Source organism: Callithrix jacchus, chromosome 15 (assembly GCF_049354715.1).
Source record: "Callithrix jacchus isolate 240 chromosome 15, calJac240_pri, whole genome shotgun sequence".
In the NCBI taxonomy this organism is placed as follows: Eukaryota; Metazoa; Chordata; class Mammalia; order Primates; family Cebidae; genus Callithrix; species Callithrix jacchus.
Genome location: NC_133516.1, coordinates 99,085,206 through 99,101,961, shown reverse-complemented (window position 1 = coordinate 99,101,961; position 16,756 = coordinate 99,085,206). Strand labels below are relative to the sequence as shown.

General features: G+C 41.0%; 1 protein-coding gene across 6 annotated transcripts in view; it reads left to right on the top strand.

Moving 5' to 3' along the window:
* Positions 1-7,251, top strand: part of CD47 (CD47 molecule) — a 49,920-nt gene extending 42,669 nt beyond the window's left edge. For 2 of the 6 annotated variants that reach the window (XR_013527721.1, XR_013527722.1), the window contains exons 10-12: positions 665-689; positions 1,315-1,347; positions 3,294-3,507. Coding sequence is in view for 4 of the 6 variants with exons in the window: in XM_017965266.4 (XP_017820755.2) it covers positions 665-689; positions 1,315-1,347; positions 3,294-3,298 (63 nt within the window). In the remaining 2 variants the exon portion in view is untranslated. Of the gene's footprint in view, positions 1-664; positions 690-1,314; positions 1,348-3,293 lie in introns of all 6 variants that reach the window. The other 4 variants (XM_017965268.4, XM_017965267.4, XM_017965266.4 and 1 more) reach the window with 3 other exon arrangements.
* The last annotated feature ends 9,505 nt before the right edge of the window (positions 7,252-16,756 follow it).

Sequence of the window (16,756 nt, the reverse complement as noted above, 5' to 3'; positions counted from 1 at the left end):
CTGGAAAGGGTTATATTGTACTTAGCTTCCTATAACAGAGTGATGATAGATTTATCTGGAATGCCAAAGAGAGTCTTCTGTCTGTGGCAGGAGGTGGAGGTCACATACGCTTCTAAGCCTGACAAGCCTCAGTGTGCCTAAAGGGCGGGCGGGGTGGGCATGTGTGTCTTCAACAGGGGTATATTCTAGAAACACTGGTGCCATAGCCACATTGGTCAGAAGAGGCCAGCAACTCTTCTGTTTCTGTAGATCCCAACACATTTTCTTTCCTGGGTACTGAGTTCAACTTGCGAGACTGAAAGATGATTCTGTTTTGCCCCCACCTCTTCACAGCATCACTTACTCTCTTGTCATCATTTGTGCTTGTACTTTAATAGTTTTAGAAGTTAGACTTTCTTGAGCTGAGAGGGGTGAAGTTGGAAATTCTGCTGAGAAAAATAAATTTAAGAGAATAATATACTTATTATTATTAAACTATTAACCGGACTTGGAAAGCTTTGCTTTAACATTTATAGCCTTATTTAGTTTTTGTTTGTTTGTTTGCTTTTGACTGTAGGATTTACTGCTTACTACATAGTTTAAACATTAGCGTATATAAGTTTTCATATAAAAGGACATAACATAATTTATATTTCTTTGTAAATGTATTTTAAATATTTTTCAGAAAGCTGTAGAGGAACCCCTTAATGGTATGTGGTTGTTTCACTCTTAATCCCTTACCAGATCATAATTTGAACTGGCCCACAATCCAGTTAGAATGCCCCATCTATGCCTTAGGAAGAATATAGGTTTTTTTCCTGTTTCCTCTTGCCTTGATGTCTGTACTCTTGATTATTCATCAAAAATTATGAGTGCTGCTTTTATAATATTCTCACCTGTGGGAAAAAAAGAACTGTTCTGTGTCTAAATAGCTCCTTACCTTAACCAAGTGATATTTGGGCAAGGGGATCATTGCCCTTTGGTACTGGTCGAGATGAAGCATGACACCCCCTAGCAGAAAAGGATCCCAGTCACTTCCAATTTCTGATTTAGGAATTTTAGAAAGATATAGGCTATTGCCACAGAGTGAGACCAAAGCATCTCACTTTCTTTCCTTATAAACCTAGATCTCATTTCCCAGCTGAGTCTGTTTGCTTTGTGAATGCTGTGGGTGTGCTCCACAGAAAGGCTACATAGTACAGTGATAGCTTGACAGTCAATTTGGCTGTAGGGCTGTAGACTAGTTAGCACATCATTGCCTATTTGTTTATTTAGAACTGATTTCTAACTGTGGAACCACACTAACTGCCTGCTTGGCTTGTTACTAATCCCTAGCATTTAAAGAATCAAAAGGAATGATGAATGATGGTAAGTATAAAACGTGCTTAATAATTTTAGATCGGTTAAAACATGGACATGGGGAAACAGAAAAGCTTCTTGAAAATGTGGCTCTTTTTTAGTAAACGGGACACTGTCAAATGATAAAGGTTCTCGTTTCTTGATGTATAAAACTTAAATGTACTTTGCTAAAAATTGCAAACTACTACTATAAAAGCTATAGGGTGTCACAAATCAGACTCAAGTCATATGGCTCCCAGCAAAGAGAAATTACTACTTTTGTAAAACGTTTTTCAGATTCAGTGTCTGGTGACTATAACTTTAAAATGCCTTTTATAAGACAGATCAACAATCTGGCACAAATCTTTATCATTTAGACAGAATTTCTTTTATGCTTGTGTTGGTGATTTTGTTGCATTTAACCCATGGGGACGTAACAGCTCTGCTTTTCCAACCAGGAGCTTGGCTCTAACCTTTGGGAGATGGTGAGAGAGAGAGAGAGAAAGAAAGAGAGAGAGAGAGAGAGGTGTTTCGTCCTCAGCTTTTGCTTTTTTTATATATATATACAAGGACTCTGGGCTATCAACTTTTAATCTTTACTGAATATTTCAAAGACATATATTTGTTCTTAGAGATACATAGGTTTGAGATACTGAGTGCTACAAGCATTCATTTTGGTTTTACCTTAACATACTACAATTCCTCAGTTTTGCTGGTGCTTAGTAACTATATGTTTTTATCTTATCAAAAATTTCTTCTTACCTTTGACATTTATAATCATTCCTCAGTCATGTAAATAGTTTGCTTCGTATTTTGCTGTTTTAAAGTCTGTGACCTTACCTGCCCACTTCTGTAGCAAAGTGCAGCATTTAACTCAGGAAGCTATATTCCCCCAAGTGCCATTAATGTTTGCGTAAGATCAAAAACACTCCAAACATGCATTGGTGAACAAAGTTTAAAACAGTGTATATTCAACATGGTGTCACGGAGTGATCCCACTTTCGTATGTTTGTGTCACAGCCTTTAAAAGCATGTTTGTTATATAAGCCATTCGCCTCCTAAGAACACTATAGTTCACAGGAATAAATTAAAAGACATTAAAAAAGAAAAGAACTGGTACTAGGAATTGTGGTGTGGTTTGTTCCAGGAATTGTGGCATGGCATGGTTTGTCCTACATGTTTACCTTCTGATGTCCTATGTTTTTATTTCGTTGTCCTTTCCTTTTCCTTATTGGTGTCCTTGTTCTGTAGTTGAATGAAGCAACTACACTTTTCTCCATTTTCAGGAAAGCAGTCTCAAAGTCTTGAGTGCCTCTTCCTTTGTTAATTTCTCTTAAGACATGACTTTTTTAAACTACTGCACCCGGAAATATTGTAAAACAGATTTCCGTCGAATATTTGCGTTGAAATGGGCAATGATCTGCGAGATTCCCTTAATTTTGCTAATATTCAGCTGATCAGAATTTGTTTTTAAAATGTCTGTCTGGTGGGTACTTCCCACTGACAAGTGCTCATTGCTCAGAGTGTGTCTGCCTTGTCAGTGAATGAGGTTCAAGGTGCTTTCCTAGGGATCAGAGTTCGTACCATTTTTCCCTTTCATCTACTGCTGATCAGATGTTTATTTTACTTACATTAAATGAATGGTGGAGATCCAAAGTGAATATGATAGAATATTATTCTAGGATCAATGTCTTTTGCTTTGAAAAGTCAACATCTCTTGGCTTTTCCTCAGCCAACCCAGCAAACAGAGATTATCAGACTGTGTTGATTTTTTACTTTCATTTAGCATTGGCCTTTTTCTTACAGAAATTAAAAAGGCTAATGATTTGCCTGGTTTATAGCTCTGACCTTTGCAGATGTATTTTCTTAATTTTTAGATACTGTATATCTGAAACTATTTTTTTAATGCACCAACTTTTTAATGGATACAAAGTAGACACAAATAGTGATTGTGTGTTCATTTTTCGATTTTCCAGAATAACTGAAGCGAAGTGGTGGACTCTGGTTTGGAGAGTAGTAAGACGTGAAAGGAATACACTTGTGTTTAAGCACCATGGCCTTGATGTTTCACTGTCGGGAAGAAGAAACAAGAAAAGTAACTGGTTGTCACATATGAGACCCTTACGTGATTGTTAGTTAAGTTTTTATTCAAAGCAGCTGTAATTTAGTTAATAAAATAATTATGATCTATGTTGTGTGCCCAATTGAGATCCAGTTTTTGTTGTTATTTTTAATCCATTAGGGGCAAAAGTAGAATGGACAGTTTCCAAGAATGATGCCTTTCAGGTCCTAGGGCCTCTGGCCTCTAGGTAACCAGTTTGAATTGGCTCAGGGTGATAATTACTTAGCACTTCCCTGGTGATTACCCAGAGATACCTGTGGCTCCCATCAAACCTTTGCCAACTCAGGTTCACAACAGCTTTGGGCAGTTATGGCATTAGCTGTGATGTGTCTGCCACTTCTGGGTCAAGGGAATAATAAGTTAAGTACAGGCAGGAATTTGGTTGGGAGCATCTTGTAATACCATCTCCGTATGATGTGATATTGATGGAGATAGTGGTCCTCATTCTTGGGGGTTGCCATTCACACATTTCCCCTTCAGCAAACAGTGTAACAGGTCCTTCCCAGATTTCGGGTACCTTTATTGACGGATATGTTTTCCTTTTATTCACACAACCCCTTGAAGCCCTGTCTTGTCCTGCTGTTACTTGCTTCTGCTGTACAAGATGTAGCACCTTTTCTCCTCTTGGAACGTGGTCTAGTGACGCGGTAGCACCAGTTGCACGAAGGAGCCAGACTTGTTCTCAGAGCACCGTGTTCACGCTTTTCAGCAAAAATAGCTATGGTCGTAACATATGTATTCCCTTCCTCTGATTTGAAGGCAAAAATCTACAGTGTTTCTTCACTTCTTTTCTGATCTGGGGCATGAAAAAGCAAGATTGAAATTTGAACTATGAGTCTCCTGCATGGCAACAAAGTGTGTGTCACCATCAGGCCCGAAGGCCAGCCCCTGAACGGGGTTTATTACTGTTGTATCTATGTTGCATGAAAAACGCTCATCACCTTCCTCCTGTAGTCCTGCCTCGTGCTCCCCTTCCCCTATGATTGAAAAGTAAACAAAACCCACATTTCCCATCCTGGTTAGAAGAAAATTAACGTTCTGACAGTTGTGATCGCCTGGAGTACTTTTAGACTTTTAGCACTCGTTTCTTACCTGTTTGTGGGTGTGTGTTTGTATGTGCATACGTATGAGATAGGCACATGCATCTTCTGTATGGACAAAGGTGGGGTACCTACAGGAGAGCAAAGGTTAATTTTGTGCTTTTAGTAAAAACATTTAAATACAAAGTTCTTTATTGGGTGGAATTATATTTGATGCAAATATTTGATCTCTTAAAACTTTTAAAACTGTCTAGGTAATTCGCCACGCTTTTTGACTGCTCACCAATACCCTGTAAAACTACATAATTCTTCCTGTTTGTGTAATAAGATAGTAATATTTGTAGTTGCATTAATAATAGTTATTTCTTAGTCCATCAGATGTTCCTGTGTGCCTCTTTTATGCCAAATTAATTGTCATATTTCATGTTGGGACCAAGTAGTTTGCCCGTGGCAAACGTAAATTTATAACCTGCTGAGGCCTCTCAGAAAACTGAACATACTAGCAAGACAGCTCTTCCTGAAAAAAAAATTACGTATACACAAATATATGTGTATATCTATATGTACGTATATATATGTTCTTCCCTGATTGTGTAGCTGTCCAAAATATTAGCATATATAGAGGGAGCTGTATTTCTTTATACAAATCTGATGGCTTCTGCTGTACTTTTTCCTTCTGAAAATACTTACATTTTGCTAATATAGTTTGTTACTTTAAAAATCAGTTTCAATGAAAGCGGGGGGAAAGCAGATAGACTTGAAAAAGAGCCAAACTCCTATTAGGAAAGGTATGAAAATCTTTATAGTAAAATTTTTTATAAACTGAAGTTGTACCTTTTAATATGTAGTAAACTCTCATTGATTTGGGGTTCACTCTTGGATCTCATCCATCCGTTGTGTTCTCTTCGATGCTGCCTGCCTTTGAGGCACTCACTGCCCTAGACAATGCCACCAGAGGTAGCGGAGGAAATGCCGGATGAAATCAACTCTTGCCTCACTAGTCGCCAGCTTCTCTGGATAAGGGGCCACAGCAGCAGGAGTCCTCCTGCGTGGGCATCATTGGGCCAGTTCCTTCTCTTTAACTCAGATGCGTCATGGCTCCCAAATTCCATCACATCGCAGTTAAATGCAGACAATGTTTTGAGCATTTGAGCATCATGGATCTGTTTTGTCCCACAATATGCTTTTTACTCCCTGATCCCAGTTTCTGCTGTCGACTCTTCCATTCAGTTTTATTTATTGTCTGTTCTCACAGTGACACCATTTGTCCTTTTCTGCAACAACCTTTCCAGCTAGTTTTGCAAAAGTCAATTTGTCTTCTTCAAAACATTCTCCGGCCCTGCAGCCCCTTTCCCCAGCTCTCCTTGGCAGTCTCTCTCCATCTGTGTAGCTGCTCTTCCAACTCTTCATTTACCTTTCCTATAGCATATAGGAAATAGAACGATCTGTCTCTGCTTAGTTCTATTAGTTTTTTGGTCTTGCTCCTCTCCCTTGATTTTAAAATCCCTTCAGTAGCTAGAGCGTTTCTTTGTTCCGTTCCCCCTTCTGGCAGTGTTTTGCATACATCAGACGCTAGGTACGTAAGTTACAGATGATTGAGAGTTAGGTGCATTTAGATTTATCACTTTTTAATAGGGTGAGTGTGAGTTTTCTTTTTTTTGACAAATTTCACATGCTCTGAAAACCTTCAAAGGTAATGATTTTTCTCCTGGAAACTCCAGGTCCATTCTGTATAAATCCCTAAGAATGTCAGAATTTAAATAGCGGGGCTAACCCGAAATTGGAAGTATTTCTTTTTTTCAGGATGCTATAGTCAATTTAGTAAGTGACCACCAAATTGTTATTTTCATTAACAAAGCTCAAAAGATGATAAACTTACTTCTTCATCTCAATAACAAAAATGAAGCTCTAATCAACCTTCTAGGCTTCTCTTGTCTTAAAATGGGTATTCAAAAGGGGGGGTCTGTGGCGTGTGTATGGAAACACATACTCCTAATTTACCTGTTGTTGGAAACTGGAGAAATGATTGTCGGGCAAGTGTTGATCTTTTATTGCATTTTATTTGGTTGAAGGTTTCTTTTATAAACAGTTTTACTTGTGTCATATTTTAAATTACTAACTGCCATCACCCACTGGAAGTCCTTTGTTAAGTCATTTTCATTGACTACTAGGGATTCTCCAGGTAACTTTGAAGAGATGAGCAGTGAGTGAGCAGGAAGTTTTTCTGCCGTTAGCTTTGACAGCTCTTAATTATGATCATTGAAGACCAGCTTTCTCGTAAAGTTCTCCTTCTGAAACAAAGAAAGCCTTTGTACTAAGTTTTTCTGTAAGACAACATCTTAAATCTTAAAATTGATGTTACCGTGGCTGGCGAGAGAAGAAAACATTTTGTTTTTATTAAATGGAGCATTATTTACAAAAAGCCATTGTTGAGAATCAGATCCCACATCGTATACTTATCTAGTAACCATTATAAATGAAGAGAGCTCCAGTGTTGCTATGTGCAAGACCCTCTATTGAGAGCTTTTTTGCATAGCAATTAAAGGTGTGCTATTTGTCAGTAGCCATTTTTTGCAGTGATTTGAAGACCAAAGTTGTTTTACAGCTGTGTTACCGTTAAACGTTTTTTTTATATGTATTAAATCAATTTATCACTGTTTGAAGCTTTGAATATCTGCAATCTTTGCCAAGGTACTTTTTTATTTAAAGAAACATAACTTTGTAAATATTACCCTGTAATATTATATATACTTAATAAAACATTTTAAGCTATTTTGTTGGGCTATTTCTGTTGCTGCTACAGCAGACCACAAGCACATTTCTGAAAACTTTCATTTATTAATGTATTTTTAAGTTGCTCATATTCTAGGTAACAATGTAAAGAATGATTTAAAATATTAATTATGAATTTTTTGAGTATAATACCCAATAAACTTTTAATTAGAGCAGAGTTTTAATTAAAAGTTTTAAACCAGTCTAATGTGTTTCATAATTATTTTTTAATTAATTTTTTCCAAGGTGCGGTGCAAACGTCACGTGAGAAAGCAGGAGACCTGGGTGCTGGTCCTGGGTACACTGTAGCTAGCGGAGGACACTACCTACAGTGTACTCTACAGGTAAAGACAGACACTGCATCTCAGTGTCTGTCTTTACCTGTAGAATGAGATAAGCCTCTTCAAGACTGAAATTTTAATTATCAGTTAGTACTATTTTGATTACAAGTGACAGAAAACTTAAATCTAAGAAGAATGGTATCTATTGGCTAATGTAACCTGAAAATTAAGGCACAACTGGATTCTGGGCCTCCAAAAAGTGTGAAGGACACAATGTCTGTCTTGCCAGCTCTCAGCTTTACTGTCCTTCATGTGGCTTTACTCTCCCAGGTTTCCTGTGATGGCAAATGGCCAGCTGCGGTCCCAAATCCATTTTCTCCCAGCTTCAGGGAAAGTAGAGGAGTGAAGAAGAGCGCATGTCTCTCTCTTAATAGTCCTGTCCACCCTGGGTTGCACCTCAGTGCTGTGACTGGGTCACATGCCATGCCTCATTCAGTCACTAAGGCCAAGCATCTCTGGTGCTCTGATCTGGCCTGGCTGACTCCTGAGTCTAGACTGGAGTGGAGGCAGTGGGCTCCAGCTGAGCACATGTACTTGGCTGGAGGTGCCAGGTGGAGGGGAAGTTCACCTGAAGCAAACTCTGGGGGTCATGCGATGTCATTTGATTTGGGGCCCAGTGTTACCAGTCAACGCTTCATTCCTTCAGGTCTGTATTCTATGATTCTGCATTGTATGTGTGATTGTAGACCATTTGAATGGAAAATAATATTTGACAGCAAAATACCATCTCATTCCTTACCTCATAGGCAATTTAAATTTTATGCACTTAGGACTTTTCGTTCTCAGCAGGGGTAACTAATGAAGTTCAGAAGGCATTTAATGGCCTGCCTCCTGCACTGGCAGCTACTGTGCAGCACAGAACTGTACTCAGCCTGATTGAACTCCCATGGAGGGACAGGCTTCCAAATGCAACTGAACTTCATTTTTGTGCAGCACCTTTCCACCTCAGGCCTTTAGCTTTGAGAGCTTTAGAAAATAACGGATATGGTAACACCATCCAGGTAAGGCATGCTTTTACCAGTGGCTCAGAGATTTAAGCACAGCTGGCAGTGTTTGATGTTAGAAGTAATCTTTATTTTTCGTAAGCTTCATGCTAAGTACTCATTCACCAAATCAGAGGGAAATGAAGTATTTACCCCTCCGTTATGCATAACTGGCCTGGTTATTTCAGGTATCTGTGACCGCATAGGGTAGTAGACTTAATGGGTAGAACTCTACTTAGCAAGTATTTATTTAATCATTTGACTAGAAGGCAGCAACCTTTCAGCTCTGATGAGAGCCAGTTGTGAAAGACTAGGTATATTTTTCAAATTTGGTTGATGACAAAGGCTTGGTAAGAAGTCCAATTTGAAGAGAAGCGATTTGTAATCTAAAGATGGCAATCTGATGTCAGTTTTGACACCAGACAGTAAAACTGCTGCCATTGCTCACTTGATGGACAGACTGTATACCACCACTAGTATTAGACTTTCTGGAAGCCTCCACTTAAAATAATCTTATCTGATCATAGAACTCCCTTAATAAAAAACAAAACTATAATGTTGCTTCTTACTTTCTATGGGTTGCCTAAGAAATTCTTCAAAATTAAACTAACAGCCTGTAAGTGGTTTGACTTTCTAAACAAATGGATTGTTTGAAAATTTTAAATGTATTGTTTATAACACAGGATGGACATTGCCTCACGCCTATAATCTCAGAACTTTGGGAGGCTCAGGGGGGTGGATGGCTTGAGGCCAGGAATTTGAGGCCAACTTGGGCAATATGGCAAAACCTGTCTGTACAAAAAATACAAAAATTAGCTGGGCATGCTGATGGGCACCTCATCAATTTGGGAGGCTGAGGTGGAAGGATCACTTGAGCCCTGAACAGAGGTTACAGGAAGCCATGATTACACCACTGCACTCCAGCCTGGGAGATAGAGTGAGACCCTGTCTCAGAAAATAATAATAATTAAAATAACAAAGCCGGCCGGGCATGGTGGCTCACACCTGTAATCCCAGCACTTTGGGAGACCGAGGTGGGTGGATCAAAAGGTCAGGAGATCAAGACCATCCTGGCCAATAAGGTGAAACCCCATCTCAAATACAAAAAGCTAGCCGGGAGTGGTGGCACGTGCCTGTAGTCCTAGCTACTTGGGAGGCGGAAGCAGGAGAATTGCTTGAACCGGAAAGGTAGAGGTTTCAGTGAGCCAAGATTGTGCCACTGCACATCAGCCTGACAAAAGAGTGAGACTGTCTCAAAATAATAATAATCATAATAAAATAACAAAGCATGGAGTATGTCTTTCATGGAGCTCTCTTTTTTTACGCATTTTTATTATAAGTATTGTTTGTGGAAGGTGTTGTAGTTAAGCTGCGCTGTGGCAGAGTGAACTCCTGTGTCTCTGGCAGTCATCATATATGGCACCGATTCTGTGGGGAAACATGTCTCTGGCATGCTAACCGGAACAACTGGAACGTTCGGTCTCCCTGCCATCGCAGCCTCCTCCCCCAGCAGTTGTGGAACTAACAGCCCCACCACCTGGGGTGAGAGCCTCTGGGGCCTGCCTCCAGCCCCTGCCTCCCAGGCAGCTCCTTCTGGGAAATGCTCCTTATTCTCCAGGGAGTTTCCTTCCCCAGATCCACCAAACATTTTTAGAATGCGATGCTTATAAGCCTCACTCGTGCAATTGTATAAATGTGGTAACCCGAATTAACCTTTCCTTAATGCAGTGTTATCAAGTATTCACTTCTTACAGTTGAGCTGGTATCTTGGATTTTTAAATTTTTTAATTTTATCATCATGGATTCAGTAGAGCCCATATCTCTTCCTGTCTTTAGCTACATGCCTAGCTATCAATGAGGATTGTCTGCTAACAACTATTACTACATGGAACAGAAAAGATTCATGGATCCTATGCAAGAATGTATTTGAAAGCATCAACACAGAGAGTTTTTCTCATTTTTGTTCAAGGAAAGTTGTCAGAAAATGACAGAACCTTTCTGCTTTCAGCTAATGATGATGGAAGATGGGGCGTTTATTAATTGCTTAAAAGAATTTTATGCTCGAAGGTATGCCGAGAAAATGTGTTTTAGTTTTTTCAAACACATCATACTTAGTAAAATTAAATATGCTTGTATTATTTTTATGTCTCCGGAAAAGTACTAAATATATTCTCCCAGAAGAACCTTCAGCAAATAGGCTTGGCTGGACTAATTTACCACAGCTCGTCCTTGGCCCTTCTGGGTAGAATCGTTTCTCTTTCTTGCGCGGACAGATCAGACTCGGTACAGAGACCAACAGGGTCTCTGCCTTCTCCTCGGAAGCAACTGGAATTCTCCAGAGCAGTCATAAGGTGACAGAAAGGCCCCAGAACAGATGTTTCGTGGGCGACCGAGCCTCCAGGGAGGCCACTCCCTTGCTTTAACAGTGCTAATGAGGCCAGGTTGCCCATGGGTCCTCACCTGAGCCAGTTAACTTATTTATTTATATGACTCCATCTTGCTCCTCAAAGGCTTTAAAGTGGCCCCTTTGGGCCAGGCATCTTCACACTGAGAAAAGCGGCTTTCCATGGCCACAGCCAGGTGCGTGCACTCACCCACATGGGCGTCCAAAGAGAGCAGGGCTGTGGAAGGTAAAATGCCCTCTGCAAAATCTTGCCTCTAACTGCCTTGCTCAGAGCAGTCTGCCACAGAGGTCAAGAGCGTCATTTACTCACCTATAGAACAGTTCTTTCTCCCCCACCCCTGAGAAGCAAAGCCCCCATAGTAATTTTCACGATATATAAAAAAAAGTGTTTTAAATCAAAAACGAAACGGAATTCCTGATTGGACACATTCCGAGGGCTGTCCAAATCCAGCTGGCAGTGACACCAGTGCTGGTGGAAACCACATTTTATGAGTCTCCCTTCACTCGTCCTCCAGGGCATTTTTATTCTTCAAATCGGAGATAAAAATAAGGGTTGGTCTCTTAAGGTTAGGAGGGAGAGAGCAGCATGTGTTCTTCAAAAGACTCAATAAGATAATAGATTTTTTTTAAAAAAGCTGTTGCTAGTGTAACTTACTTAGAGTTTCAAAGGGCTTTTTAAAAATGAAATCTTTGCAAGCAATAGTAAAGAAATCTAGAACCCCCTGAGGTGATGGGTAGAGTCCTGTCAGGGATTTAAATCTAATTATCAGCCTGAAAGTAAAAAGGAGAAAGCAGCAGCCAAGTGTCAGCCCAGAAAACAATAGTCTCCGTGGTGGTGTTCAGCCGCCCAGTTATTAGTGCCTTCAAGGATAGTGCAGCGCATTTATTCTTGCCCTTGAAAGACAGCCACAGAAGCCTCAGTGTTTTCTGATAATTGCTTCCTTTTCCATGGAGTAGAGGTGCTTCCTATGCTCCTAGGTTTCATCTCTTCTGAGCACCTCATGAAAGACATTGGCAGTCGGTGCAGGCATTTAGAAGAGAAGCAATGTGACAGAGCCGAGTGCCCCAGCCTGCACTCCCCACCTGTGTGACCTTGTGCACCTAACGTGACTTCTCTGTGCCTCAATGTCTTCGTGTGTAAAATGGAGATGAAATGTGAAGATTAGATGAGATAACGCATGTAAAGTGGGTAGCATGGTGCCTGGCCCAATGGAAGCTCTCAATACGTGTAAGCTGTTTATCCTTTTCCTCTTATTATTCATTGGTCAAGATGGAAAAAGCTTAGCATGACACAGTCTGGAGATGAGCATCACATATGCTAGAATGTGTATTTTCCTCTGCTAGGCTATTGCCAAAGAAGCAAACAGCACACGAAATGACTGATAATATAAAATGATGTGACAAGCGCTGCTAAGCGGCAGACAGGTTCACTCCAAGCAATATCCATGTCAGGCCACCTTTTGCTTCCCTTAGTGAAAGCAGAGGACAGAAGGTGACATTTGGCATTGGGTAATCCTATTTGCCCTTTCCTGGAATGCAAAGGTGGAAGGAAAGGAGCCCACGCCTGTAGCACACCGAGAGTCTCTGGGGCCCCGAGCCTCCTGCCAACATCACTCAGCTCATTCATTTATTTATTCACGTCAGTGACAGATTCTCAAGACCTCTGAAAATGTGTTAAGAGCAGGCTCTCCAATCACGCCAGAAAGAATGCGATTAAGAACTTAGAGCTGTCTTTAGGCTAATAACCAGCAGAACCTAAATCCAAGTATTTGAGAGTGAAGATGGATGTTGAAAATATTGAGGCCTAGTAAATATTATTTAGCAAATGAAAGTATTTCAGTTGGGGGTTTTGATAAGGCTTAGGTTTATACTGTAATCAGCCTGCTCTCTTCTCTAAAATGATTAGAGTCCTTGTTCCATCAGGCCTCCTGAATGGCTGTAGAACACAGAAAAGGCAGCTGGTGACATGCTGTGAATTGGAAGTGGCTTCTATTTACCTCTTCTCCACCTACTCATATGGCCACGGATGGCGTCCAGTTCATGCAGGAATGAAACACCACGCAGGGCTAACTGGCCTAAGTCCTTGGAGTGGAGGCAGAAACTTGCTTGAAGAGAGCCTGATTAAAATCCCCAAGTCCATTTTAAAGCACGGTTTTCTATAAAGCCTCTAATGCTTATAGTAGTACATATTTTACAAAGAGAGGGAACCCGAACAGTCCTAATATGTAAGCATTTTAGGTTGTTGGAAATAGACGTTCAGTGCCGCAAAGAAAAATTAGCACTGAGACAAAGGATCTTTCAGCAATGCAATTTTTTTACTTCCTGGACTGCAGGAAGGGTACCCTCGCTAGCCATCATGCCACAAGGGCACAATGAATAAAGGAAAACAGAAAAATTTATTCCTTACGCGTTTGGGGTTGTCCTTACTGCTGGGTCTGATCTCCATTGGCTGCAGCCAGACCTCACAGTCTAAACTAAAACCCGACTGGCTAACAAAATTTTCTAAACAGGTAAAAGCAATGGAGAGCTGGGACTTGCCTATGAGCACGTCCAGACCAGATATCTTGGTTAAAGTACAAGGACATAGAGTGTACTACGTGCCTGTAAGCATGGCACATCTAACAGCTACATAGGATAAGGCTTAACAAAGTTATTAGCACACTTATTCTTTAACAAGAAAGGAAACTAAACAGAAACCTTTCTACTTCTCACATAGCTCCTGACTCCCAACTTGGCCAGAGATGTGTGGCGAACCAATATGTCACATTCCATTAAAAGATGCTTCCCTGTTTATGTTTGTTTGGTGTTTAGAAATGCAGTAACTATACTAGAGTTCTTTCTTAGGCTGTCATCTGCCTCTGAGGGAACAGCAAGTGATGCAGAGAGCCAATCTCAGCACCATAATTATAACAGAAAGCTATGCATGTGTCCTGCATTAGGAGCATTGCCGTTCTATGCTACCAAATGAAGAGGATTTTATAGACACCTCCCTCTCGCTTCTTCCTCCAAACCAATCCCTTGTTCCTTGCGCCCAGAAATAAAAGGACACTGTGAGTTATGGCATTATCAATGGATTTTCAGTGGGAAGGATGTTCTGAGCAGTGAAAACTATAAATAAATTGATTCTACACTGGAATTAGCTGTGGAGCCAGAAAGATAAACACAGGACAACTAATTGCAGCTGAGCATGATTCACAAGCACGTGCTAAGGAGAGAAAAAGTCAACAGCATTAATGAAAATTAAGCAGCATCTTAGTGGTACTAGTAAATAAATAAATATATGTCTATGTTTAATTAAAAGCAAGACCCAATTATGTCTCACTTCTTACCGAGCTACTTAAATTGAGACAGTCTAATATTAAATGAGAAAAATCAACTCGGGACACTGTGTCATCTGCATTTAATCAGGACCTCCGTGTCTCACACAGGCTCTGAAGATGAGTAGCGGTAGGGGTGTATGTAGAAGTCTCAGGCAAACTTCCCACTGACTTGCAGTGGACAGTCTATAAATCTCCACCTGGAGTACGGAAAACTTCTAGAAGAATTGTGACTGTAAAGCCACTTCTGTAACTCTTCCTCTGTGATTCTGAGGATGTTGGACGAATATAAGCAAAGCTTATATCTAAAGCTGTAGCTACAAGTATCAGTGTGGTGCTAGTTTTTCTGACAATAAAAGCAAGACATCAATGCTCAGCAAAGCATTGACTTAAGGTTTTGCTTCTTTTTTTTTTTTTTTTGAGACGGAGTTTCGCTCTTGTTACCCAGGCTGGAGTGCAATGGCGCGATCTCGGCTCACCGCAACCTCCGCCTCCTGGGTTCAGGCAATTCTCCTGCCTCAGCCTCCTGAGTAGCTGGGATTACAGGCACGCGCCACTGTGCCCAGCTAATTTTTGTATTTTTAGTAGAGATGGGGTTTCACCATGTTGACCAGGATGGTCTCGATCTCTTGACCTCGTGATCCACCTGCCTCGGCCTCCCAAAGTGCTGGGATTACAGGCTTGAGCCACCGCGCCCAGCCGGTTTTGCTTCTTTTCAACTAAACTTGTTTAGCGCACATTAGAGGTCAGATCTGGAAAGGGCAGATTGGGAGGCGGGTTGTTTCCACCTGCTTTGTCTAAATGCCTTGCCGCAGTCAGTTTCCTTAGTTGTTTTGCGTCTACCCCCATTAGTTAAGAACCCGAGGTGAGATCACCTTCCTTGCTGAGTTTACCAGTGGTTCTGTCCTAGGGGAAGAAGAAGGTGTAAGAGGCAGAAGCTCCTCTCTCCAGAGGAATCTGAAGAGAATGCGCTTTGAGGACACTGGGGCTGCAGGAAGGAGCCGCGGCCCCGGCCGGCAGTGACTATGCCTGACCCCAGAGTTGCCTGCTTGGCCCTTACTGTGTCATTTCTTGTCTCACTTCCTCTCACTTGTCAGGAACACTGCCAGGATTGGTGAAAAGACAAATGAGATACCACATCAAATGAAGCCAAATCCTTGAAAGAAAGATGAATCAGACATTTCTTATCTCACTATGAATGATGCAAATGTCTTTCTTTCCTTCATCTCAAGAGGTTTTCTTGTTTTTGTTTTTTAAATCTTTCAGGAAAGTCTCATCATTTACTGATGATAAAATAACATTATCAGAAGCTCTTTATTGAGCAGTTCTTCTGTGGTGGTCACTACACAAGGCCTAAGAATATAGTCGGGATCGGACACAGTCCCTCTAAGATGGGGTGTGTAAATTGAGCAAATTTCCTGCTTTCTCTGAACCTTGATCCCCTCGTTTATTACACAGGATATTTGTAAAAATAGTAACACATACATTCCAGATAATTTTTTTCCTGAGACAGGGTAGTGCTCTGTCACCCAGGCTGGGGTGCAGTAGTATGACCATGACTCACTGCAGCCTGATCTCCTGGGCTCTAGCAATCCTCCCACCTCAGTCTTCCAAGTAGCTGGGGCTACAGGCATGCACCACCACACTGGCTAATTTTCTTTTTATTTTTTTGTAGAGACATAGAGACTGGATCTTACTATGTAATCTAGGCTGGCCTCAACTCCTGGGCTCTAGTAATCCTCCTGCTTTGGCCTCTCAAACTGCTGGTATTACAGGGGTGAGCCACCATGCCTGGCTCTGGACATGTTTTGAGGACTCCATAAGATGATGTATATGAAAGGGCCTAGTGGGATATAACTAGGAGCTCAACAAATGTTATACTGTGTTTTCCCACAATCATAAGCAGGAAAAGAAAAGAAATTAAATCCCTACATTTCCCCATTTCTTACGTTTTTTTTTTAAAGGGTGGTGTTAGGGAGAAACCTGAAAGTTTTGATTAAAAAAATAGCTACTTAGGAATACATAGGAAATCATGGGTCAGAAATCACAGGACAAGCAGTTCTTTAAGCCAAGCTTTCCCTGTCAGGATGCCTTCCCCAGGGAAGCAGACCCTTCACTGGCAGTCAGAAAGGTGCTCACTTGTGTCTCAAGCAACAGGCTGGTGAAAATTGGTGGAGAGCCATGGAAATGCTACTTACTGCCAGGTCGGCCCCTCATGACCTGATGGGCACTGTGGACATGGGAGACCCCAGACCCTGGTGACAAAATAAGCAACAGATTCTTTTTCTGGATGGATCTCAGGTGAATTCTGCTCACAGCCAGAGGAAAATGAGCATTTCCAATTTTTCTCCTCCCCTCCTCAGCTTTTCCTCTGGCCTTACCTAGGTGGCCAGGTTTAGTACTGAAGTTCAAGTCACTGAAGTTCAAGTAATTCAGTCTGTTCAAATCCCAACTAAACTC